The sequence below is a fragment of the Pan troglodytes genome, chromosome X, assembly GCF_028858775.2.
Source record: "Pan troglodytes isolate AG18354 chromosome X, NHGRI_mPanTro3-v2.0_pri, whole genome shotgun sequence".
Lineage (NCBI taxonomy): Eukaryota > Metazoa > Chordata > Mammalia > Primates > Hominidae > Pan > Pan troglodytes.
Window position 1 is genome coordinate 75,883,949 of NC_072421.2, and position 24,547 is coordinate 75,908,495.

Genomic DNA, 24,547 nt, shown 5'->3' on the forward strand with positions numbered 1-24,547 from the left:
CAGACCTAACCTACCCTATCTTCCTTCTAACTTCTAAAATGTCTTTGTTCATTCCTGGGTATAGGCCAAACTAGCCTTGGGAAAGAATTTATAGTGTAAACTCTGAGACAAAATTGATAACAGCCCTTTCCCCTTCTTGCTGGGACCAGTCTGCCTTTCTTTGTAGGTGTAACAAATTAGCTACAAGATTATAAATTACAGTTTAGGGGCCATGCAGCCTCCGGCTGCAAGAATCTGAACCTCCCCAAATTGCTTCTGGGAATAACATCACCATTGCAAATCCTAAGATCAGGGCTTGAGATATTTTGCAGACCCTGCATTCTCATGCAGCAGAGGACACCACCCAGACTGATAATCTGGCTCAACTAGCTCCACGATCCCACCCAGGAAGAACTCGCAAGAACTCACTTCGACCCCGTGATTTAATCTTCATCCCGACCAACTAGCACTCCCCACTTTCCGAACCCATACCTGCCAAATTATCCTTAAAAACTCTGATTCCAGAATGCTCAGGGAGACTGATTTGAGTGATAATGAAACTGGTCTCCCGCACAGCGATCAGCGTGAATTATTCTTTCGCCATTGCAATTCCCGTCTTCATAAATCAGCTCTGTCTAGGCAGCGGACAAGGTGAACCCATTGGGCGGTTACACTTTCGTTTTCAATACATCTCTGCTTTTATTGCTTCATTCTTTCTTTGCTTGGTGCATTTCGTCCAGTTCTTAGTTCAAGACGCTAAGAACTTGGACACCCTCCACGGGTAACGGGACTACAGGTGCCCGCCACCACGTCTAGCTAATTTTTTGTATTTTTAGTAGAGATGGGGTTTTGCTATGTTGCTCAGGCTGGTCTCGAACCACCGGGCTCAAGCAATCTGCCGGCCTTGGCCTCCCAAAGTGCCGGGATTAAAGGCGTGAGCCACCGCGCCTGGCCCACTAAACTTCTCTGTGCATCAGTTATTTCATTTGCCTAATGAGGATAATAGTAGTCACTACTGCGTTTTGTGAGCGTTGGTTAATATATGAAAAATGCCATGTGTTTGCCATTAGCATCAATCATGCCATAACCAGAAAAATTACATTGCATTTTTTATTTTAAAAAAGGTGGGGGCCAGAGTGGACCTGGGCCTTTTCCAACTTCTGAGAGGTCTCTATTACTAAGTAAGCCTTAAGAAGCAGAATTCCATGAAGGGAGCTAGGAAACCAGGATTTTCCAAAAGGAGGTGGCATTTGCATTGATCCTGGTAGGGCAGCCTCGAATTCCACGGGGTTGGGGTTGCGCCTTTTCCAAGGCAGCCCTGGGTTTGCGCAGGGATGCGGCTGCTCTGGGCGTGGTTCCGGGAAACGCAGCGGCGCCGACCTTGGGTCTCGCACATTCTTCACGTCCGTTCGCAGCGTCACCCGGATCTTCGCCGCTACCCTTGTGGGCCCCCCGGCGACGCTTCCTGCTCCGCCCCTAAGTCGGGAAGGTTCCTTGCGGTTCGCGGCGTGCCGGACGTGACAAACGGAAGCCGCACGTCTCACTAGTACCCTCGCAGACGGACAGCGCCAAGGAGCAATGGCAGCGCGCCGACCGCGATGGGCTGTGGCCAATAGCGGCTGCTCAGCAGGGCGCGCCGGGAGCAGCGGCCGGGAAGGGGCGGTGCGGGAGGCGGGGTGTGGGGCGGTAGTGTGGCCCCTGTTCCTGCCCGCGCGGTGTTCGGCATTCTGCAAGCCTCCGGAGCGGACGTCAGCAGTCGGCTCCCTCGTTGACCGAATCACCGACCTCTCTCCCCAGCTGTATTTCCAAAATGTCGCTTTCTAACAAGCTGACGCTGGACAAGCTGGACGTTAAAGGGAAGCGGGTCGTTATGAGGTAATTCTGCACGTTTGCCCGCGTGCTCTCTGTGCTCTGTCGCAAACCTCTGGCCGGAACCGACTTGTTCTCTCGTCTGCTCTAAGTTGCTTTTAGCTTTTGGCTGGGCCCCAGGGGTCCTAGGCTTGGAGGGCGAGGCTGCTCACGGGTTTGGTGGTTTCTAGCCGCATTTTCCCCAGCCCAGAAAGCAGCCGAAGTCACCCTTCGGGGATGGATCCCACTGAGGAAGGGCTGAGATTGCCGCTGGGACCCATTTTGTCCTTTTTCCTATTGGTGAAATGCAGTTCCGTTGCCTCCAGCTCCCAGTCGGCGAGATGGGACTTAATGCTTATCCTGCAAATCTCTAGGCTTCAAGGAAGGGACCTTGAAAGGTCATTTTACTTTCCCTTCCCCCACGCTCCTAGACCGTCGCAGCCAAATGAGAAGCGGCCCACATCTCACAGGTTCCTGCACAAAAGGATATTTTTCCAAGAGGATGTTGATTTAACTGTTCAGGAGTAGACCCCCCCGCCCCCCGCCACTAAAGAATTGGGGTGGGAGGGTAGGGCGGGGCGCACTGGAGGAGGCCCTGCAGAGCTTACGTAACAGGCGTCTGCTGCCCTGCAGCGCGGTATCGTTGGACTCTTGGGCACAGGATTTGCATCAGGATTGTGACATACTAGGTAATGGTAGAGCAGGGTGTGGCTGCTCATACTTGCTGGCCTCCAATCTCATCCCCACGTGTGGCTAGAAAAGTAGAATTTTAAAATTGGGGGAAGTTTCCTCGTGCACTTTGGGTCTCTTACTCTGCGCATGTGGATCTCTAGTCACTTGCCAACACGGCTTCTCTCATCTGCCAGAATTGTTGGTAGAGTGGGGAGCTTTTACATTTATCCTTTTTGTCACGTGTGGTATATTTGTGCATACCAGGAGCAAGGTGCAGGAGGATGAGTCGGTATGTAACTGATGGACTTGACTGTTTATATACCTTAACAGGATCCAAGAGTGGTGTTTTTGAGGGGTCATAAAGGTTTCTGTTGATAGCATTTTGCAACCTTGACCTTTTAGGGAAGTGGTTGATTGATGGGTACGTATTTGGCTGGTGTAATCTAGCCCCTTTTCCAATTTGGGCTGGTTCAAATGAGGGTTTGTGTTGGATATTAACAGACACGTAAGTCAGTAGGAGATCTCCCTTTACTCTAACTTTAAACATATGAGGACACGTTTGAGTTAGGGAACTGTATGGGTACCCTAAAAGGACATGTAGCTCTCCTCTTCTCTCTAATTTCACTTTGGTCAATATTTTTGCAGGTAACCGCTGCCCTGCTATGGAGATAGAAGAACCCAATAATTTATGTCCATGAAAAATACCTGGTTTCCACATTTCCCCAAATGACATAGGCCTTTGTAATCTGGACAAAGTAGGAGTCATAGCCATGTTAGTACTAGAGGAGTGCCCTTTCTGGCCCTCATACAATCCTAAAAAAAGGGGATAGACCCTGTAAAAAACAGGACAGGTGGACATTGGCATGCAACTAGCTTTTAGGTTTTAATTAGTTCCTTGCATCTCCCCTGTGTTCGAGGCTGATTCTTCCAGATGCATGGACCAACTAAAAGACAAGGAGTGGGACATTATGCTGATAACCTTCCTATAATTGCAGTCTTGGGCTTTATTTCTTCTCTCTCTAGGGAAACTGGCTTGAGGAAGCTAGCTGGGGGCGGGATTGGAGGAGCTGCTTAACTTTTCTCCCTCTGGACCTAATAAAGTTTCATTTAGCACACACTAACCCAAAGCCTTGAAGTGATTGGCTAGTCCTGTTTTGCTGATGGAAAATGACCTGTTCAGGGTTACTGAACTACCAAGTTGGTGGCAGAGCTAGGAGTAGAATTTAGGTCTCCTTGGCTATCAACTAGATCCTCTGAATATTCGAGACAATGACCAAGGATACGTTGAAATAGAACTTTCTCCCGTAACCTGGATACCTTCTACTTATTTAGGCTGAGGACAGGAAGTTACATGGTTCCCTGATTATTAATGTATTTCTTTTGAACAGAGAGTCACATTGTAGGCCTACTTTTTTGGAGGTGCCTAGGCAGCCATGTGGTGTCAGCTCAATTCCTTTTTGTTTCAACGTGGTGGTTGCTGGCGGTGTTTCCGGAATGGGGCTTCCTGAGTAGTGGCTGCCTCATTTGTCGTCTTTGTCCTGCAGAAGTGAACTATGGTATTTGCTGACTCTTCTGGTCCACTGGTTTGGATTGCCAAGGGAAATTAATTTGTTGAGGTAACATGGGATAGCCAGAAACCTCTGACTTGTTAATTACCAGGTTCCATCTTAGTTTTTTAGGACTCCGCAGTTGACTTTACAGCCTCTTTGAATACACTTCTGCTTATTTTTGTGGTAATTTCCTTTCTTTCTCTCATAGGTTGCCAGTCATCCTTTGCCTGCTTGTAAAGCACTTCCTTTTTGCTTGCTCCTGCCTTTTTTTTTAAACCTTACTGGTTTTCTCCAACTTGTAACTTGTAAAGAAACTGCTTTGATGTAGTGGGAAGAGAAACAGGAAAAAATTGAGAGCAGAGAAAAAGTCACTGAGACACCCACAATATCCCAGTTTTCCATCTGGGGCAGTGAAGCATTGATGGACATGGTTCCTTTGAGAGTTTTTAATGGAACTGGACCTGGGACCTGAGATTTCAGGTGATAGAGACTTGATATTCTTATTCCAGCTAAATCAGTATATTTTTTAATGTTTTATTTTGAAATAATTAAAGATTCATGGGAGGTTACAAAGTTAGAGAGGTCTTGTGTTCAACCCATTTTCCCCCAATGGATGCATCTTATCTAATTATAGAACAATATCAAAAGTAGGAAATTGACATTGGTATAAAGTGTGTATGGTTCTATGCCATTTTATTACGTGCGTAGATTTGTGTAACCGCCACCACAATCAAGATACAGAACTATTCGATCACCACCAAGATCTCCTTCATGCTACCTCTTTATAATAATAACCACCCCCCTTCCTGACTCCTGGTAACTACTGATCTGTCCACTGTTTCTAAAATTTTGTCACTTCAAAAATACTATACAGATTGAATCACATGGTATATAACCTTTTGGGATTAACTTTTTTCACTTAGCATAATGTCCTCAAAATTTATCCACATTGTCACATGTATCAAAAGTTCATACCTGTGTATTGCTGAGTAGTATTCCATGGTGTGGATGTATTATAGTTTGTTTAACTATCATTGAAGGATATTAGGGTTGTTTCTGATTTGGGGCTATTACAAATAAAGCTGCTGTGAACATTTGTATACAAGTCTTGGTATGGACATATGCTGTCATTTTTCATGGGTAAACACCTAGGAGTGGAATTGCTGGGCCACGTCCTTTTGAGGTATCCCCAGACTGTTTTCCAAGGTGGCTGCAGCATTTCACATTTCTACCAGCAGTATGTGAGTAATCAGTTTCTCTGCTTCATTACCAGCTATTTTAGTTATTTTTCGTTCTGATGGATATGTAGTAATAACTGACTTTGTGCCTGAAGCAAAGCTCAGGAGTGTTATAAGGAAACGAAAAAAAAAAAAAAGAAAATTGTGCATATTTTATGTAAAATGGAACAAGTAGAATCTGTAGGCAAGAGCAGTTCCTGTGTTGGAGTCCTCTGAGGAGAAGCTGAAAGCAGAGCTGTTGTGAGTGTAGGAGATAAGGGGAGGTAATCCAGAGGGCATTGAGGAGAGAGTATCAACCAAGTCTAATTCATTAGTAAGCTGACACCATGGCAGCTTGGATAGATGAGACAGTTTCTTAGGTGTCTCTGCCCAAAGATATTCCTCCCTGTAAGGGTTGGGGGTAGAGAGTAGCACTGCAAGAAGTGGCTTGTGCCCATCCTTTTGCCATTAGTCCTTTTGAGCATAGGCCTTCTGGGAGGTTGCATGGGGGAAAATGACCCATGGTAATGGGATATTCTCTCTTCTTTGGAATGTACTTTAAGGCTGGCAGGCTCCTTGTTCAGGATATTTAAAGAAGACAGAGAATCAAGTGGCCTGAAACAAAGTAGAGTGTATTTCTTTCATCAGAGGCTTACTGCCTTTAATTTTGAAGACTTTAAAACATGTTTTACTATAGAATTATTTTTCCTCAGCCTACCTTTGGAAAGGCTGTTCTTCAGTGAGGTAGATTGGAGTTCAGGCCTAGTGGATATAGGAAATTGGTGGTCTTTTCAGTATGTCTGTAGGAGTTTGTAATTGCCTTAGCCTTAGAGAGGAAGGGGTATTTAAAAAGGCAGAGGAAAAAGATGGAGGCTTATAATCAAGGATAGCAGCAGTCTTCTTGATTAGGTCATACTTCACTGTAGTCCCTTTGCAAGTGATGTTAGCTGTTTTTAGTAGTGGTTGATTTACTTGCCAAATCACAGAATTACATTTTGGAGAAACATATAACAACAACACTTTTATGGCATTTACTGTGTGTCAGGTACACTTCTAAGCACTTTACAAATTGCTGACTTAATTCTCTCAGTAACTACGAGGTAGATACTGTCATCCTGATGAGAAAAAAATCACTTAAAATAATCATGGCAGGCACAACTCTTAAACCTTAAAAATAGCTGCTATACATTATTGTTTTCATTCACATTGAAGTAGGCTGAGGTTCCAAGGAGTTCAGAATAATTGGTTCTTAAGAATGATAACATAGTAATATGTTGGGTAAGAGATACTGCAGTACATTATTTTCTTGTGTCGTCTTGATTACTTCCCTTCTAATTTGTCTGTTTGTCAGGTGGGCTGGGGCACATGTCCCACCCTCTCTTCTCAGGCTTTTTGAAAGAGGCTGTCTTATGTTGTGTGTATTGCTTGAAGGACCCCTAGTCTTAAGGCCCCAGGCTTTCTCCAAAAAGAATGATTTTCTCTTAGTGTGTTTTATTTTTATTTTAATTTTTTTCTCGAGTCATGTTAGTTTCACGAGGACCCAGAAATAGTATCAAGGGAATTAGGATCAAGATGCATTCCTTATTATTCCTCACCCCTCTAGCTGCTACCCGGATACTATTGTGCCAGGCCCAGACAGATATCTTTTTAGGTGGAACTAGCTTTAGCTTCCCAGATCTTCAGGGCTAGTTCCTGTGATTTAAGTTAGGTTTTTTTTTTAAAATTCTTTTTAAAGTATGAATACATACCTAAAAGGGCACAAATCACAAGTTCAAAGAATTACCACAAAATGAGCACATTTGTATGGTCACTGAGGTTAAGAGATAGAACATTACCAGAACCCCAAAGCCTCTGGTGTCGTTATCCCAGTCACCACTCCCGCCATCCTCCCCATGACTAACTACTATTTTGACTTTTAATGCCACTGATTATTTTTAAGATGAGATTTGAATTTCCGACTTATTTAACTGGTTCATTAAAAATGCATCTCCTAATCTTTGATGGAACAGTAAGTTGATCATGGTCTTGAATCTTTCTTTTTTAGAGTCGACTTCAATGTTCCTATGAAGAACAACCAGATAACAAACAACCAGAGGTAAGGTCCCTGCTAAGCCTTGGGCTGGGTTTAAGATGTGTGTAGGTACACAGGATGAAATGTTTTTCCTTTCATATTGTATTATGGAACTGTAGCAACTTAAAACAAATGATTTTGGCTTTCTATCAACCCACTCTCTGATCTGCTTTCTTATTTATGAGAATATACAAATATAAGCAAAATCTTAAGAAAGTGATTCCCCTCCCCTTGTTTTTTGAAAATTAGAAGAATTTGGAGTTCATTTTCTTTTTTTGAGATAGGGTCTCACTCTGTCACCCAGACTGGAGTATAGTGGTGTGATCACGGTTCACTGCAGCCTTAACCTTCTGGGCTCAAGCAGTCCTCTGGCCTCAGCTTCCCGAGGAGCTGGAACAACAGGTGCACACCACTACACCTGGTTAAATTAAAAAAAAATTTTTTTTTTTGTAGAGATGGGGTCTCACTATGTTGCCTAGGCTGTTCTCAAACTCCTGGACTCAACTGATCCTCCTGCCTTGGCTTCCTAAAGTGCTGGGACCACAGGTGTAAGCCCCCATACCTGGCAGAGTTATTCATTTTTAAAGAATATAAAAGTTGGCTGGGTGCGGTGGCTCACATCTGTAATCCCAGCACTTTGGAAGGCCGAGGCAGGAGGATTACTTGAGGCCAGTAGTTTGAGAACAGCCTGGCCAATATAGTAAGACACCATCTCTATAAAACACACACAAAAAATATAAAAATTTAAGGTTACTTGGCTTCTCTTGCAAAATGAAGAACTATGTAAGAGAAGGATTTTAAAAGTACCAGTAGTTACTAAGGTTATATGTAGTTTTACAAGCCCCCATTCAAATGGCTCAGATAAGTCAATTTTTGAGAATTTTCATTTGTTTTTGCTTCCAAAAAAACAAACAGGAAAGACTTCAGAAGTACGTTTTCAGTCAGTTTAGCTGCTCCAGTGTCTTGGATCCTAGATTCAGAAACAAATTTTAAGTGAGAGTACTGCTCTTGCTTTTGACTAGATTATAAAAGGTCTTTATTTTTGTCTTTACTTTCTTTTTAATTTTTTTAATTTTTAATTTTTGTAGATTTTATATATATATATGGGTTACATGAGATATTTTGATAAAAGCATGCAATACATAATCACATCAGGTTAAATGGGGTATCCATCAAGAAGGTTTTTATTTAATTTTTTTTTTTTTTTGAGACAGGGCCTCGTTCTGTTGCCCAGGCTGGAGTGCAGTGGCACGATCTTGGCTCACTGCAATCTCTGCCTCCTGGGCTCAAGCGATCCTCCCATCTCAGCCTCCCAGGGAGCTGAGACCACAGGCGTGGGCCACCACACCTGGCTACTTTTTCATATTTTTTTTGTAGAGACAGCGTTTTGCCCTTTTGCCCAAGCTGGCCTTGAGCTCCTGGACCCCGCCCACCTTGGCCTCCCAAAGTGCTGGGAATACAGGCATGAGTCACTGTGCTCTGCCTATTTTAAATTTTAAATGAAGGGTTTGTGTTGGCAAGGTGCTTTCTAATGATCTAGACCAGTGGTATCTAATAGAAATACAATGTGAGCCAAATTGTGTTAATTAAATTAAAGGGACATTTAACTTTTTTGGTACTAAGTCTTCAAGATCTGGCATGTGTTTTTATACTTACAGCACATCTCAATTTGATCTAGTTATATATCTGGTACTCAACAGACACACATGACTAAATGACTGTCGTAATGGACAGTGCAGGTCTAGCCCAGAACATTTTCAGGTATTGGTCCTAGAATAGAGCCTGTCATTTTGCCAAGCACATCCCTGCTGTACCATAGTGGCAGGGTCTTTGTATAAGGCAGATCTGATCCCGCTTGATCTTCATTATTGTGCAACATACAGAAACGATTGGAAATATGCCTATCAAGTTATTTTAAGAGTAAAGAAACATGTTTGGAAATCTTTTCATTTCTGGAAATCCATGGAGTTGATTAACAAAATGAAGCATTAGAAATAATAAAACTTGCTGATAAGGGATAGTCCTGAAAACTAATTGGTTCCATTGCACAAACTTTGTACCTGATACAGATTTTTAAATTTGATATAAATGAGTTCTTATATCTGCTAAATATTAATAACATAAGATATTTTAAAAGTATAACTTTTTTAATCATTCCATTCTTTGCTCAGATGTCATCATATCAGACTGTCCCTGGCCATCCTGTCTAAAAATCTCCTCTACCATTGTTCCCCGGTCATTTTTGTCCTCAAAAGTAGGGGAACAAAAATGGGGAATAATGGTTTGTTTTTTTTCTGTATCTCACCATCTGATATATTACATGTACGCACACACACATACATGTTTATTGTCTCTCTCCATTAGAATTTCACTTCCATGAGAACAGAGAGTTTTTAAAAAAGTTTTCTGTTTCATTCTCAGAACCTGGAATGATGCCTGGCACAAAAGAAGCATTCAATAAATATTTGGTGAATAAATAAATGCTTTTCTTGATCAATTTTAATTTCTTATAAACTGGCAAAATGGCAAGTTAGTAGCAGGTTTATAACAAAACTTTTAAATGTTTAAAGGGAGTTAATTTTTTGATTAATTTATAATGTAATGAATGTGATACATTATGGAAACCAAGCTCTAGACAGTGCAATTATTTTTTCCTACATAAAAAAGTGACTTAGGATCTATTAATAGGTGCAGAAAAGTTACTACATGTTTTTTATTTTTCCCCAAATTTCCTTTGATGGTTTCAAGATTTGAGAATTTTATGTATTTTCCATAGTCGTATAAGAAGTGTTTTCAGGGGTCCCCAAGATCACCCACATATCTCATGATGATTTGCTAGGACTCAGAGTTGTTCTCATGGCTAAAGTTTATTACAGTGAAAGAATGCATGACAAGATTAGGAAGAGGAAAAGACATGGGGGAGTCTAGAGAAATCCATGGGCTTCCAGTTTCCTGTGAGGGGACACATCAAGTGTTTTCCTTTCTTCAGCAGTGAAAAATGCAGTAATTGTCTGCAGTGTTTCTGCCTGGAGAAGCATGCTAGAGACTCAGATCCCAAGATTTTTGTTGGGAACTGGTAACATAGGGATCCTCTGCCTAGCAACTACCAAAATTATAAACTTCTGCTGGGTGTGGTGGCTCACGCCTGTATTCCCAGCAGTTTGGGAGGCTGAGGCCCGCAGATAACTTGAGCCCAGGAGTTCAAGACCAGCCTGGACAACATGGCAAAACCCCTACAAAAAATACAAAAATTAGCTGGGCATGGTGGTGCATTCCTGTAGTTCCAGCTACTTGGGAGGCTGAGGTAGGAAGATGACCTAAGCCCCTGGGGAGGTTGAAGCTGCAGTGAGCTGAGATTGTGCCTCTCCACTCCAGCCTGCTGGGTGACAGAGTGAGACCCTGTCTCAAAAAAAAAAAAAAAAGGAAAAGAAAAAAAAAATTCTAGACTTCTAGAGTGGGGCAAGTGTCCAGCATAAATCACCGTGTTTGTATAGACGGTCTAGGAAGAGTGAATAGCCCTTGTTGGTCTTGTCAGTTAACTTTGAAAGCCAAGTTCCCAGATACCAGCCAGAATCTAATCTTGCAGACAGGTCCTTCTGTAGATAGTAACCTCAGGCCTGCTGTGTTAACTCTTATCTGTGAAAGGGGCAGATACATAATGAGATTGTACAATCCTAGGTGGAGGGTTGGCATTGCATTTAACTTCTTTCCTTAAGGACCACCATTGAATTACTGATAGTAGATTTGAAGGAACTTGGAGAAGAAAAGGAGCTTTATGCTTTATGAGGTTATCAATAAACTAGTTCCTACTAATTTCTAGGAGTAACTTCGTTCTGTTTGTTGTCTCTCTTTGGTTGCAGGATTAAGGCTGCTGTCCCAAGCATCAAATTCTGCTTGGACAATGGAGCCAAGTCGGTAGTCCTTATGAGCCACCTAGGCCGGCCTGATGGTGTGCCCATGCCTGACAAGTACTCCTTAGAGCCAGTTGCTGTAGAACTCAAATCTCTGCTGGGCAAGTAAGTGCCAGGCTCTGGTGCTGGTAGACTTTGTGGCGGGGGAAGTTGTCAAGCACGTTGTTACTGTTTTTAACTTTCATACTGCTCAAGTGTCTTCATCTCTTCCTCTTCTCAGGGATGTTCTGTTCTTGAAGGACTGTGTAGGCCCAGAAGTGGAGAAAGCCTGTGCCAACCCAGCTGCTGGGTCTGTCATCCTGCTGGAGAACCTCCGCTTTCATGTGGAGGAAGAAGGGAAGGGAAAAGATGCTTCTGGGAACAAGGTAGGACCTGTGATTTTGACATTATTGGGGGTGAGGGCCTGAGTCTGTAAGAGACTGTGGTTGAAGAATAGAGAAAGCTCATTTATTTTAACTTAGACACCTTTTATTGAAGTATACAATGCCGACACAGCTTGATGGGTTATCTCAAAGTAAACACACTTGTGTAACCACCACCCAAGTCAAGGAATAGAATATTTCCCAGCATCCCAGAAGCCCTCCTTCATGTTCAGGTGGTGTTTAAATATGTTTGAAAAATATGTGAACACTTTTGAGGTGAAAGAGTATTCAGTGAATATGATGGTCATGATGATGTCACCTTGGATTTAAGGCATTTTCTTAAGATGTGTAAAGTATGTTCCTTTAAATCTCTCTTTAAGATAGAGGTACAGGTATCAACTTATTTCATAAAGAAACTAAGTCTCAAAAAAAAAAACTTAAGTTTCTGAAAGGCAGTTATACGATTAAAGTTAGAGGCAGTGGTGCTGTTGGTGGTCTTTAGAGCTCAGCCCATTCGATCAGCAAACTTTTTCTATAAATGGCCAGATAGTTAATATTTTAGGCTTTCTGTGTTGTGCAGTCACTTCCATCTGCATATAGTCTCTGTTGGAACTATTCACCTCTGCCGATGTTGTGCAAAAGCAGCCATAGATAACTCACCAAACAGATTACTGTGAACTGACAACCAGAATTCAAATATTCAATGATAAAACTGGCTCTTTGCAGATGATTTTGAATTTGCCCATTGACTAGAAAGGAAGCTGAAGGCATTTTTTAGTACTTTCCACTATTCTGGTCTTTAGTATCTCGGAGAACAAGATGCTCTGAGTCTAGTGTCTCAGTCTCCTTTGGCTTCTCACATTTATTAAGGTCATTGGGAGTGCCTGCTTTCAAGCAGTTTCTTTTTTTAGCACCAAAGATGCTGGTCTTGCCTTATCCTGCTTTTGGCATGGTCTTGCTACAGTATTAGGAGTCAAATGCTGACCTAAAATTTGGTGTCCTTTTAATCTGGAACTCATGATGCATGAACTCTAGGGCTTAGAAGTGGCAGGAGGCAAAGGGCAAATTGAAGCAAAACTTTTTATTTAGGAAATGATGAGCTGACTGTATAGTCTATGACTTTTTTAGTAAACTGACTTGACATTCACTATCTAATGGCTTTTAATACCTGAAATTTCAGGAGTCAGTCCCAAGTTCAAAATGGATTAAAAAAACAGTGAGGCTGGGTGCGGTGCCTCATGCCTGTAATCCCAGCGCTTTGGGAGGCCGAGGTGGGTGGATCACAAGGTCAGGAGTTCGAGACCTGCCTGGCCAACATGGTGAAACCCTGTTTCTACTAAAAATACAAAAAAGTCGGGCATGGTGGCAAGTGCCTGTAATCCCAGCTACTCCGGAGGCTAAGGCAGGAGAATTGCTTGAACCCAGGATGTGGAGGTTGCAGTGAGCCAAGTTTGCAGCACTGCATTCCAGCCTGGGCAACAGAGCAAGACTCTGTCTCAAAAAAACCACAAAAACAAAGTGAGGATATGAGGACATAAACATTTTCCCTTTATCCAAAGTGCCCACATTGATCTTTTAAGGGCCTTCTCTTTCTTCTAGTTATTTGCAGATCAGTAAATGAGAAATGGGTTCTGATTGATATTATTTCCATGGCACCTTTTTTCATGAAGAGCTTTCAATTTACCCTGTTTTTCCTTAAATATCTTTTTAAAGAGACAGGGTCTTGTTCTGTTGCCCATGGTGGAGTGCAGTGGCATGACATTAATTATTGCAGCCTCAAACTTGAGGGCTGAAGTGATCCTCCTGCCTCATCCTTGCAGGGAGCTAGGACTACAGGCACATACCACCATGTCCAACTGAGTTTTACTTTTTTTTTTTTTCCTAGTAGAGACGGGGTCTTGCTATGTTGCCCAGGCTCATCTTGAACTCCTGGGCTTAAGTGATCCTCCCATGTTGGCCTCCCAAAGTGTTGGGATTATAGGTGTGAGCTACTGCCCCTGGCCTCCTTAAATAGTTCGTAAATGGAGGGGTTTTAAATGCCTTTTTGATAGAAGGGAAAATTTCAGAGCAACTTCCCAAAGGTGACACAATGAATTAGCGTCAGAGCTGGACATAGAACTCAGGTCTCCTTACATTTGAGCATTGTTATCATTACTACATGTGTCATCTTCCAATCACTAGTGGCAGATGTTATTGTAGTCTACAGAGCTTATGGGAGTGCCACAATCTTCAATTTTAGCATTAGTACCTCTGCAATTCTTTGGATCTTTAGGGAAAAGCCCCATTTTTTATGGCAGTCCCCTTCACCTCCTTGATACATAGGAGCATAGGAGTGGGCAGTGACTTAAAATGAACATCTGCTTTGTGCTATGTACTCTTCTGTGTCCTGTCCCCTTTCATCTGGCTTGCTTCCTGTGCCTCTTTGCTTAATCTCCTGCCAGAGACTCTCTGGTTTGCTTATCCTCCCATCTTGCTTTCTGTCCCCTTTGGGGTATGCCTTGATGGCAAGCTGACATTTTAAAGCTCTATGTTTAACTTCTACATTTTCTTCCTCTCTTTTTGTAGAAGTATATTTCTTGTTTTCTCAGATGCCTAGCTTCCAGAGAAGGTCATAAAATACCTCTTTGTCAATGTGAAGTGTTTCTGAGGTTCTTTTCTGTTGTCATGTTTCCATCTGCCTTCTCTGTCCCAGCTTGCCCTTGTTGCTTTTATGAGGAATATGTGTGAGAGCCCCTTGCACTTCGCAGAAAGGCCTTGGTAGCCAGCAGCTTGAGTCAAGTATGATACTATCACAAGGAGAATGTTTAAAATGAGGAACTAAGTCAAGGAGAGGGAAGGATAATCAGAACCTTGAGCTGAAGGCTGGGGAGAGGCTAGTGGGGTGTGGTTAACTTCATGTGATTAGAGGTAAAGCCATCGTTCAGGAATATTAGGTTTGCAATTTGAGGGAAGTTAAGGGAGAGCAGAAACATGCAGAAATGACCAAAGTATCTGGAATATTTGGAAGAAAGAACACATCCTACTGCTGGTTGTAAAAAATCGCTGTCCCACCTACTCAGGGTCTTTAGAGATGTTCAAGAGGACTCTTGGTGTATGAAATGCTTTTATAGTTGTCTTTGGAGCCATCACATTTTCTGTTTTTGTTTTTCTCTATAGGTTAAAGCCGAGCCAGCCAAAATAGAAGCTTTCCGAGCTTCACTTTCCAAGCTAGGGGATGTCTACGTCAATGATGCTTTTGGCACTGCTCACAGAGCCCACAGGTACCAAGAACCTTGTAGACTACCACACTGAGAACAGTATTCCTATTTACTTGAGTAGCCCAAGCTCTGGGTTGTTTTTGGAGAGTTTTGTATTATACTGTAATCCTTTCAGCTTCTCTAATTGGAACTGCCACTATGGCTCTTGTTGAGTAGCTCTCATCCAAAGAGGAAATAAAGGTAAAAAAATGTTGGTAATTGTAGGGCTTTTTGTGGAGTTTCAGGAAGAGGTTGCTCTTTCTCACCTTAGATATTTTGTACAGAGTTATCCTTTTATGAACGTTATAAGATCAGACTCTCATGCTGTCAGTAGGAAGCAAATTGAGGAATCCTCTTCTGCTATCATCAACCGGCCAATTACTTATTGTGATTTGCCCTTTGGCCTGCTGAAGAGTGTTAACTGAGTATCTTAAATTCTACCTAAGTTCATTACTTTTTTACTCTTTCCCTTTGACCTTGCACTATTAGTTAAAAATCTTATCTTGTACCTAAGTGTTTTTTGTTGCAATGTAGGGATGAAAACCATGATTTCTTGCAGTCCAGAAGTAGAAATATTTTAGTGATAAGGAGCTGGCCTCTAGGACTAGGAGGAATGATAGGGATTGACTAGAATTTGAATGTCTTTGATCTTTTCTAGCTCCATGGTAGGAGTCAATCTGCCACAGAAGGCTGGTGGGTTTTTGATGAAGAAGGAGCTGAACTACTTTGCAAAGGCCTTGGAGAGCCCAGAGCGACCCTTCCTGGCCATCCTGGGCGGGTATGAAGAACTCTTTAAGATCATGCTTTAAGTATTGTTTGCCTGGTAGTAGGCCATAACTTGGGTGGTTTATTGTCATATAGCTCAGTCACACTGGGTAACTGAGGAGAATTTAATAAAGGAACTACAGGCTGGGCATGGTGGCTCACACCTGTAATCCCAGCACATTGGGAGGGCCCAGGCAGGAAGATTGCTTGAGCCCAGGAGTTTGAGATGGGCCCAGACAACAAAGTGAGATCTCATGTCTACAAAAAAAAATTAGCTGGGTGGTGGTGGTATGCACCTGTGGTCCCAGTTACCAGAGAGGCTGAGGTGGGAGGATCACTTGAGCCCGGGAGGTAGAGGCTGCAGTGCACTGTGATCACGCCACTGCACTCCAGCCTGGGTGACAGAGCAAGACCGTTTCAAAATAAATAAATATAAATAAATAAATAAATAAATAAACGAACGAACGAACGAACTACATACAGAGGTGTGGGTAGGGTTCAGGGAAACCACAAAGGGACAGTACAGTAATTTGGGGCTACCAACAGGCATCACCATTTCTATGCCTGAAGGGACAAAGGGAGGGGAATGGTTATCAGAATTCAGAGAGGAAAGTTGGTGTGGAGAGAGCTATCTGATGGGAACTGTAGCCTTTGGTCAAAGGACACAAGATCTGGTAGGGAGGGGGAGCCAGGGCAATAAATATTCTGATCTCCTTTCAGTCTCCTGCTGCTGCACCCCCTCCCACCCTCAATTTGGCTGAAACCCAAATGGAAGCCAGAGCGCAAGAAAGCTCCTTGATGTAGTCCATGCAGGTCCTCCTCCTGTGATGCAACAGGGTAGAGAAGGATAGAAGATGGCTCTGCAGGGAAGAATGGGAAAGATCCACCATAGGTGCTCATTTAGCAATTTTGAAGTGCTTGAGCCTTATAACCTGGCAGGGTATAACTATATAACCTGGCAGGGTATAACCATATAACCTGGCAGGGTATAACCATATAACCTGGCAGGGTATAACTATGAAAACCTCTTCATATGTGTTTAATATATAATTTAGACCTCATTTCTCCAGATTACATACCTATTTTATCTTTTCTCCTATAGGGAAAGGCAGCAAGTAGATAATGATTTTCCAATGGGTTAGTTAAAAATAGAAATTTCAGAATTGAGGGTTGAGAGGAGGATAAATTTTAGGTGAGAGAGCCAGCACTGCTTGGATAAGACAATTTCCTGTGGCTTGGTGTGGTGATCTAGGTAGCAGTCTCTTTATGGCTGGAGGCCCATTACCCTTCTATGAGCAGGGTTTTTTCCCCCAGGGGAGTGAACATACTATCTCCTGATGAAAATTGACTCTGGAGTTGGGTGTCAATTTCAGGTAGCATAGTTGCTTATACTGTTTGGCTCTGTGTCTCCACCCAAATCTCATCTCGAATTATCCCCACGTGTTGTGGGAGGGACCTGGTGATTGGATCAAGGGGGCGGTTCCCCCCATACTGTTCTTGTGATAGTGTTGTTTGGCAGTTCCACCCTTGCTCGCCTCTCTCTTGCCACCATGTAAGATGTGACTTGCTTCCCCTTTGCCTTCCGCCACGATTGTAAATTTCCTGAGGCCTCTCCAGCCATGCGGAACTGTGAGTCAATTAAACCTTTCTTTATAAATTACCAAGTCTCAGGTAGTCCTTTATAGCATTGTGAAAATGGGCTAATACAGTTGCTTTCTAGGCTTTATGAGCCCAGTTTCAGAGTCTTAAAAATAACTCAGGTAGATACAGGTTGTTGTGTCTTGTTCTTGGAAAAAGGTATCTATTCCTGGGCTTTGTTCTTCAACTTTCTGTAGACCTGGAATATGGGAGTGAGTGCCACCTAGTGCTACCTTATGGTTAGGTTTTTAGGTTCAGACTGAAATAGCTGTTACGGGGAATTGGATGTGAGATTTTTTTGCCACCTTTCTTGCAGTGTAGTTTCCCTAGGCCATTAACAGTTTTTGGGAAAACTTTTATATTTTATTAAACAAACTTTATTGTAAGAAACACTCATATGTACGGAAGTTGAGAGAATAGTGTAGTAAACTCCCAGGTATCCATTACCCTGTTTCAACAATTAATTGACATTTTTGCTAATCTTGTTTCTTTTATGTCCTAACTCTGTTTTGTCAGGAATGTACACACACACACACACACATATATATACACACACACACACACACACACGTATATATTCCTGACAAAGTGAATACAAGTGAAATAAATATGTGTATATATGTGTGTGTGTGTATATATATAGATATTTTAGATATGTAGACATATCTATATATCTAGATCTAGATCTATATATAGATTTTTTTTTTTCTGATACAGGGTCTCACTCTGCTGCCCAGGCTGAAATGCAGTGGCATGATCACAGCTCACTGCAGCTTTGACCTTCCAGGCTCAAGCGATCCTCCCACCTCAGCCTCCCGAGTAGCCGGGACTACAGGCATGCATCACCATGCCTGGCTAATTTTTGAATCTTTTTGTAGAGACAGGGTCTCACTGTGTTGCCCAGGCTGGTCTCGAACTCCGGGGCTCAGGCGATCTGCCTGCCTTGGTCTCCCAAAGTGTTGAGATTACAGGCGTGAGCTTGTGCCCTGCTGTCAGGAATGTTTTTAAGTTAGCCTTAGACATCATATACTTTCACTTACATAGGTTGAGTATCTTTTATCTGAAATGCTTGGGACCATAAATGTTTTGGATTTCAGATTTATTTTTGGATTTTGGAATATTTGCATGGTACTTACCAGTTGAGCATCCTAATCTGAAAATATGAAATCTGAAATGTTCCAATGATATTTCCTTTGAGCTCAAACAGTTTTGATCTTGGAGGATTTCAGATTTTTGGATTAGGGATACTCAACCTGTAATACTCCTGTATACATCTTGTAACTGCTAAGCAGATTTCTTTTAAATAATCACCATATTATACCTAACAAATTTAGCAGTTTTGTTACTATCATCCAATACCCAATCTGTATTCAGATGTCCTTGATCATCTCAGAAGTGTCTTTTTACAGTTGGTTTGTTTGAATAAGGATTCAAATGAAGTCCATGCATTGCCTTTGGCTGTTAGGTATCTCTTGTAATAATCTCCTATTTATTACTTTCATTCTGTTGATTTGTTGAAGAAACAGGCATTTGAGCTGTAAGCTATTCTTTAGAAGAAATTGAACTCCTTTCTAACTGCTTTCTTCCCTTTGTGTGTGTGTGTGTGTGTGTGTGTGTGTGTGTGTGTGTGTGTGTGTATGTATTTAAAACAATCTATCTTTACCCTTGGTGGTAGCCAATCTTTACAACTGAAATAAATAGTAAATAGTTTCTTGCCATCTGTTCACCCACATCACTGTTGTTTCATACCTCCTTTTCACAAATCCTAGCATAGGGTTTCTCACTGGATAGGCATTATCTTGTTTATTGAATGAAGAAGGAAACAGACACAAGGTGGTTTGTCCACGTAAGTGGGATTTAGTTATATGGGAATGTTTATGGAAGGCAGGCTATTACTTTGTTTCTCTTTAGTTTGGATCTTTTTTGTCTCATAGGGAGATGCAAGATACATGTGTATTTATCTTATTTCCATGTACTAGAAAATAAGATCCCAAAGGGTAGGGATCTTTCTGTTGCCTTTGCCCTCTGATGTTTCTCAAAGACCTAGAATAGTGCTTGGCACAGAGTAGGTGCCCAGTAAATGTGTTGAATTGGGTGACCCAACAAAAATAAATGCCATAAAGAAAATGTCCCAGGCTGGGCATGGTGGTTTAGGCATGTAACCCTAGTGCTTTGGAAGGCCAAGGCAGGAGGATCACTTGAGCTTAGGAGTTTGAAACTAGCCTGGGCAACATAGTGAGACCTTGTCTCTACAAAAAAATTTAAAAAGAAAAATTATCCAGGGGTAGTGTTGTACGCCTGTGGTTGCAGCTACTTGAGAGGCTGAGGCAAGAGGATTGCTTGAGCCTAGGAGTTCCAGGTTACAGTGAGCTATGATTGTACCACTGCACTCCAGCCTCGGCAACAGAGTGAGACTTTGTGTTGAAAAGAGAGAGAGAAAAAAAATGTCCCAGCAACTGAGCATAGGGTATGACTTTAGGAATATATATTTTTGTTCAGTATATATTTATTTAGTATACAGTCCAATCAATCCCTGCTCTAAGGTTAGGATAATTCTGAGTGGCTCTGGGATCCCACAATTAGCAATCGTGCTTAGATACAATTAGCAATCTTGATGCTCTGAATTTGTGTGTGTGTGTGTGTGTGTGTGTGTGTGTGTTGGGGAATGTGCAAAATAGATGTGGAACCCATAGTTTCCTTAGACAAGAGTAGGTCTTCTGAGCCCTGCTTAAAAAAAGAATATGGATTTAAATCTGTTGTCCATCAGCTTCTAGGTAGAATTAAAAAAAAAATGTATTGATGGTAAGTGGGGTGAGGAATTTTTAAAAAGATACACTGATATCTGGAGCCATACCTTAAAAGGATTTCTTAGAAATGGATTGAGTTTTTGGGTTGGAGAAACATAGGGCAAAGTTAGGCAGTACTTTTGTCACTTTGAGACTTTCTCTGTTCCTGTGCCTTGAAATAGAAACTCAGGTTCTATGTAATACCACTTCTCTAGTCCATTCTTCTTTAAGTGATGATTCTTGCTTTCTCTTGTAGAGCTAAAGTTGCAGACAAGATCCAGCTCATCAATAATATGCTGGACAAAGTCAATGAGATGATTATTGGTGGTGGAATGGCTTTTACCTTCCTTAAGGTGCTCAACAACATGGAGGTAGGAAACCAATGCCAAGTGGATGTGAAATAGCTCTCCATGATAATAGCAGGTTGTATAAATGTAAAAAGAAAACAGTCTTTTGACATGAGCCCTGAAAATTCCCATTTTTATTTATTTTGGCAAGTCTTTCGTCTTTGCATTGTTCCTTTATATTGTATTGTGTCTGGTTCCTGTCTGCTTTGTGAGGCAGTCTTGTTCTTAGTATAGATGCTGACCTCCATCATTTTGGCTCCCCTGTGTAGATTGGCACTTCTCTGTTTGATGAAGAGGGAGCCAAGATTGTCAAAGACCTAATGTCCAAAGCTGAGAAGAATGGTGTGAAGATTACCTTGCCTGTTGACTTTGTCACTGCTGACAAGTTTGATGAGAATGCCAAGACTGGCCAAGCCACTGTGGCTTCTGGCATACCTGCTGGCTGGATGGTGAGTCACTTGAGTGGGTTGGTAGTGTGAGTGAACAGAAACTCTGTGGTGTCATTTATTCATTGATTCAGCCAATCAACAAGCATTTTAAAACAATCTCTATAGGAGATCTGTCAGAGAGGGCTCTGCATGTTGCAGTGAGTCCCTCATGGAAGAATCCATGGGAGAAAAGCAGTGCTATTGGATTACTGGCCTTCAGTAATGCAGTAATGTGTTGTAAAACTTTGTTGTTATTGTTGTTTTTTTTTTGAGACAGAGTCTCGCTGTGTCACCAGGCTGGAGTGCAGTGGCACGATCTCGGCTCACTGCAACCTCTGCCTCCCAGGTTCAAGTGATTCTCCTGCCTAACCCTCCCCAGTAGCTGGGACTACAGGTGTGCACCACCATGCCCAGCTAATTTTTGTATTTTTCATAGAGACGGGGTTTCACCATGTTGGTCAGGATGATCTCAATCTCTTGACCTCGTGATCCACCTGCTTTGGCCTCCCAAAGTGCTGGGATTACAGGCGTGAGCCACTGTGCCCGGCCCATTTTTAGTTTTATCTGTTTTTTCTTCATCTGTTTAATGTGTATTAAGTACTTACTGCCTGCTGGAGATAGTGTCATGTACTTTCATGGTTTGGGTTGTTTTGGATTATGTTGCTATCTAGAAAGCTATATAAGAAAACTTTCTCATATGAAAAAATTAAGTATACTGATTACAAGCAGGGAGAAATGTAAGTGTATATTAAAGACTAATATAGTTGATTTTAGGGTGCTCCAAATATCATTTTGATTGCTGTATAAAATTGTATCATGTTTTTACATGCTAGTTTGCTTATTTTTCTTTTCAGGCATTCACGTATTATTTAGTTCAGTGTTTCTCAAAGTATGTTCCTAAGACCAGCAGTATCAGTATCATTTTTGGAACTTGTTAAAAATGCAAGTTCTTGGGTCCCACCCCAGACCTACGGAATCAGGAACTGGGGGTGGGGCCAAACAGTCTGTTTGAATAAGCCCTCCTGGTGATTCTCATGCATGGCAAAGTTTGAGTACTACTGATCTAGTTTACTGTCATTCCCAACACTATTGACATCTGTTGTTTTGTGGGGGACTGTAGAATTGTAAGGTTGTTTAAAGCATCCTTGGCCACTAGATGCCAGTAGCACCCTCCCAAGTTGCAACAACAATATTTCTAGACATTGCCACATGCCTATCTATTGTGAAGGGGCAGAACTGACCCTGGTTGAGAACCATTGATCTAGTTTTCACTAACATAAATATTGTGGCTAAGAATGTCTTTATTAAATAACTTTTGAGGTTTTCCGTTAGACTTGATCTTCCATACAGTAGAATTTTTGAGTATAAAGGGCATGAACAGGTTTATAAAGACTGAAGGGTACTATTTGGTTCTAGAAGAAACTTTGGTGTGCAGCCCTGAGTTCTGGTCTTGGTGGAGGTGGTGTTTAAGTAGCTTTTCTTGATAGCTCATCTTCTCTTTCACCTCTACCCCTCAGGGCTTGGACTGTGGTCCTGAAAGCAGCAAGAAGTATGCTGAGGCTGTCACTCGGGCTAAGCAGATTGTGTGGAATGGTCCTGTGGGGGTATTTGAATGGGAAGCTTTTGCCCGGGGAACCAAAGCTCTCATGGATGAGGTGGTGAAAGCCACTTCTAGGGGCTGCATCACCATCATAGGTAAGCAGTCCTATACAAAGCTAATACCCATATAAGCTGGCAGAATTCTGATCAGAGGAAGGTGGAATGGAGAACTTCTTCTATGTCTCTTTATTCTGGGTAAATGTTAAGAGGTAAACAGGTAGGTAATTTACAGAGGAGCCTCTTGGTAAGATAGAGTTGGGGGTTTATCAGCTACCTTTTGGGTTGGGGAGCACACTGCCTTACAGTTTTGGTGCCAATCCCTTTTTTTTCTTTTCTCTCTTTCCCCTTTTTACCTGGCTTTCATTCAACAGGTGGTGGAGACACTGCCACTTGCTGTGCCAAATGGAACACGGAGGATAAAGTCAGCCATGTGAGCACTGGGGGTGGTGCCAGTTTGGAGCTCCTGGAAGGTGAGGGTCTTCTGTTTTTTGGCTTGTTTGGGATAAGGGTGGACTGTGCAGTGAGAGGTGGGTAGAATGGAGTGGAGAAAGTTAGAAGGTAGTGTTGTCATTAGCAGTCATTACTAGCTGGGCAGTACAGAGGAACTTCAGATAAAGCTCCTGGCATCCACTGAGGCGGGGAGGGACAGATAGAAACTTGTTCTGAGAGTTATGGTCTAGTAGACCTGGAATCCACAATGTAAGAGTTGGCCAGCTCCTGGCCATATATCCTAAAAAAGAGCTGGCATGTTATTGGGAAGATAAAGTGGGGGAAATCTGGCTTACTGGGCCCTATAGTAATGCTGTCTATGTATGTGTGCTCTCTCAAAAACAGGTAAAGTCCTTCCTGGGGTGGATGCTCTCAGCAATATTTAGTACTTTCCTGCCTTTTAGTTCCTGTGCACAGCCCCTAAGTCAACTTAGCATTTTCTGCATCTCCACTTGGCATTAGCTAAAACCTTCCATGTCAAGATTCAGCTAGTGGCCAAGAGATGCAGTGCCAGGAACCCTTAAACAGTTGCACAGCATCTCAGCTCATCTTTACTGCACCCTGGATTTGCCTACATTCTTCAAGATCCCATTTGAATTTCTTAGTGACTAAACCATTGTGCATTCTAGAGTGCATATATTTATATTTTGCCTGTTAAAAAGAAAGTGAGCAGTGTTAGCTTAGTTCTCTTTTGATGTAGGTTATTATGATTAGCTTTGTCACTGTTTCACTACTCAGCATGGAAACAAGATGAAATTCCATTTGTAGGTAGTGAGACAAAATTGATGATCCATTAAGTAAACAATAAAAGTGTCCATTGAAACCGTGATTTTTTTTTTTTCCTGTCATACTTTGTTAGGAAGGGTGAGAATAGAATCTTGAGGGACGGATCAGATGTCTATATTGCTGAATGCAAGAAGTGGGGCAGCAGCAGTGGAGAGATGGGACAATTAGATAAATGTCTATTCTTTATCAAGGGCCTACTTTATGGCAGACATTGTGCTAGTGCTTTTATTCTAACTTTTATTTTTATCAGTTACACATGATCATAATTTAAAAAGTCAAGGCTTACAACAAAAAAGCCCCAGCCCATTCCTCCCATTCAAGATTCCCACTCCCCAGAGGTGACCACTTTCAACTCTTGAGTTTTTCAGGTATATACCTCCATGTTTCTAAGTAATATGCTTATATTGTTCACTTCTTTTTTTTTATTTTTTAAAGAAATCTATTTCATACCATGGAGGAAGGCTCTGTTCCACATATATTTCCACTTCTTCATTCTCTCGGTATAGTTTTGTCACAATTATAGATTAGATCAAAAGTCTACATAACTAATACTCACAGCTGAGCTATGTAGTATGCTATGATTAAATTTACTTATGTAACTTTTATTGTCTTTGGCATTAACAGTGTTTCAAAAAATTTTCTTTTTCTGTGTATACCCATCAGTGATTCATTCCCAATCTTCTAGAAGCATAAGTGTCTCAATATATTAAAACATATTAATAATCCTTGTTAGAGTTATCCCTGCAGGAGTCCTTAGTGCTCCTTTATCCAATTTGTACTTGATGCCCTCTAGGCAAGGTGTACAGCTAGCTGTTGCTCTGGTATTTCCTATAACCTTCTTGGGGATTCCTTTTACCTCCTGT

At 41.9% G+C, this 24,547-nt stretch overlaps 1 protein-coding gene across 1 annotated transcript; it reads left to right on the plus strand.

Moving 5' to 3' along the window:
• Positions 1 to 1,704: 1,704 nt before the first annotated feature.
• On the plus strand, positions 1,705 to 23,727 carry PGK1 (phosphoglycerate kinase 1). The gene is given in 11 exon segments (NM_001135738.1): positions 1,705 to 1,854; positions 7,311 to 7,361; positions 11,198 to 11,353; positions 11,469 to 11,613; positions 14,767 to 14,870; positions 15,505 to 15,624; positions 20,292 to 20,406; positions 20,652 to 20,831; positions 22,328 to 22,505; positions 22,781 to 22,879; positions 23,244 to 23,727. Coding segments are annotated over 11 exon segments (1,254 nt in total). The 5' UTR covers positions 1,705 to 1,789; the 3' UTR covers positions 23,285 to 23,727.
• Positions 23,728 to 24,547: the final 820 nt, after the last annotated feature.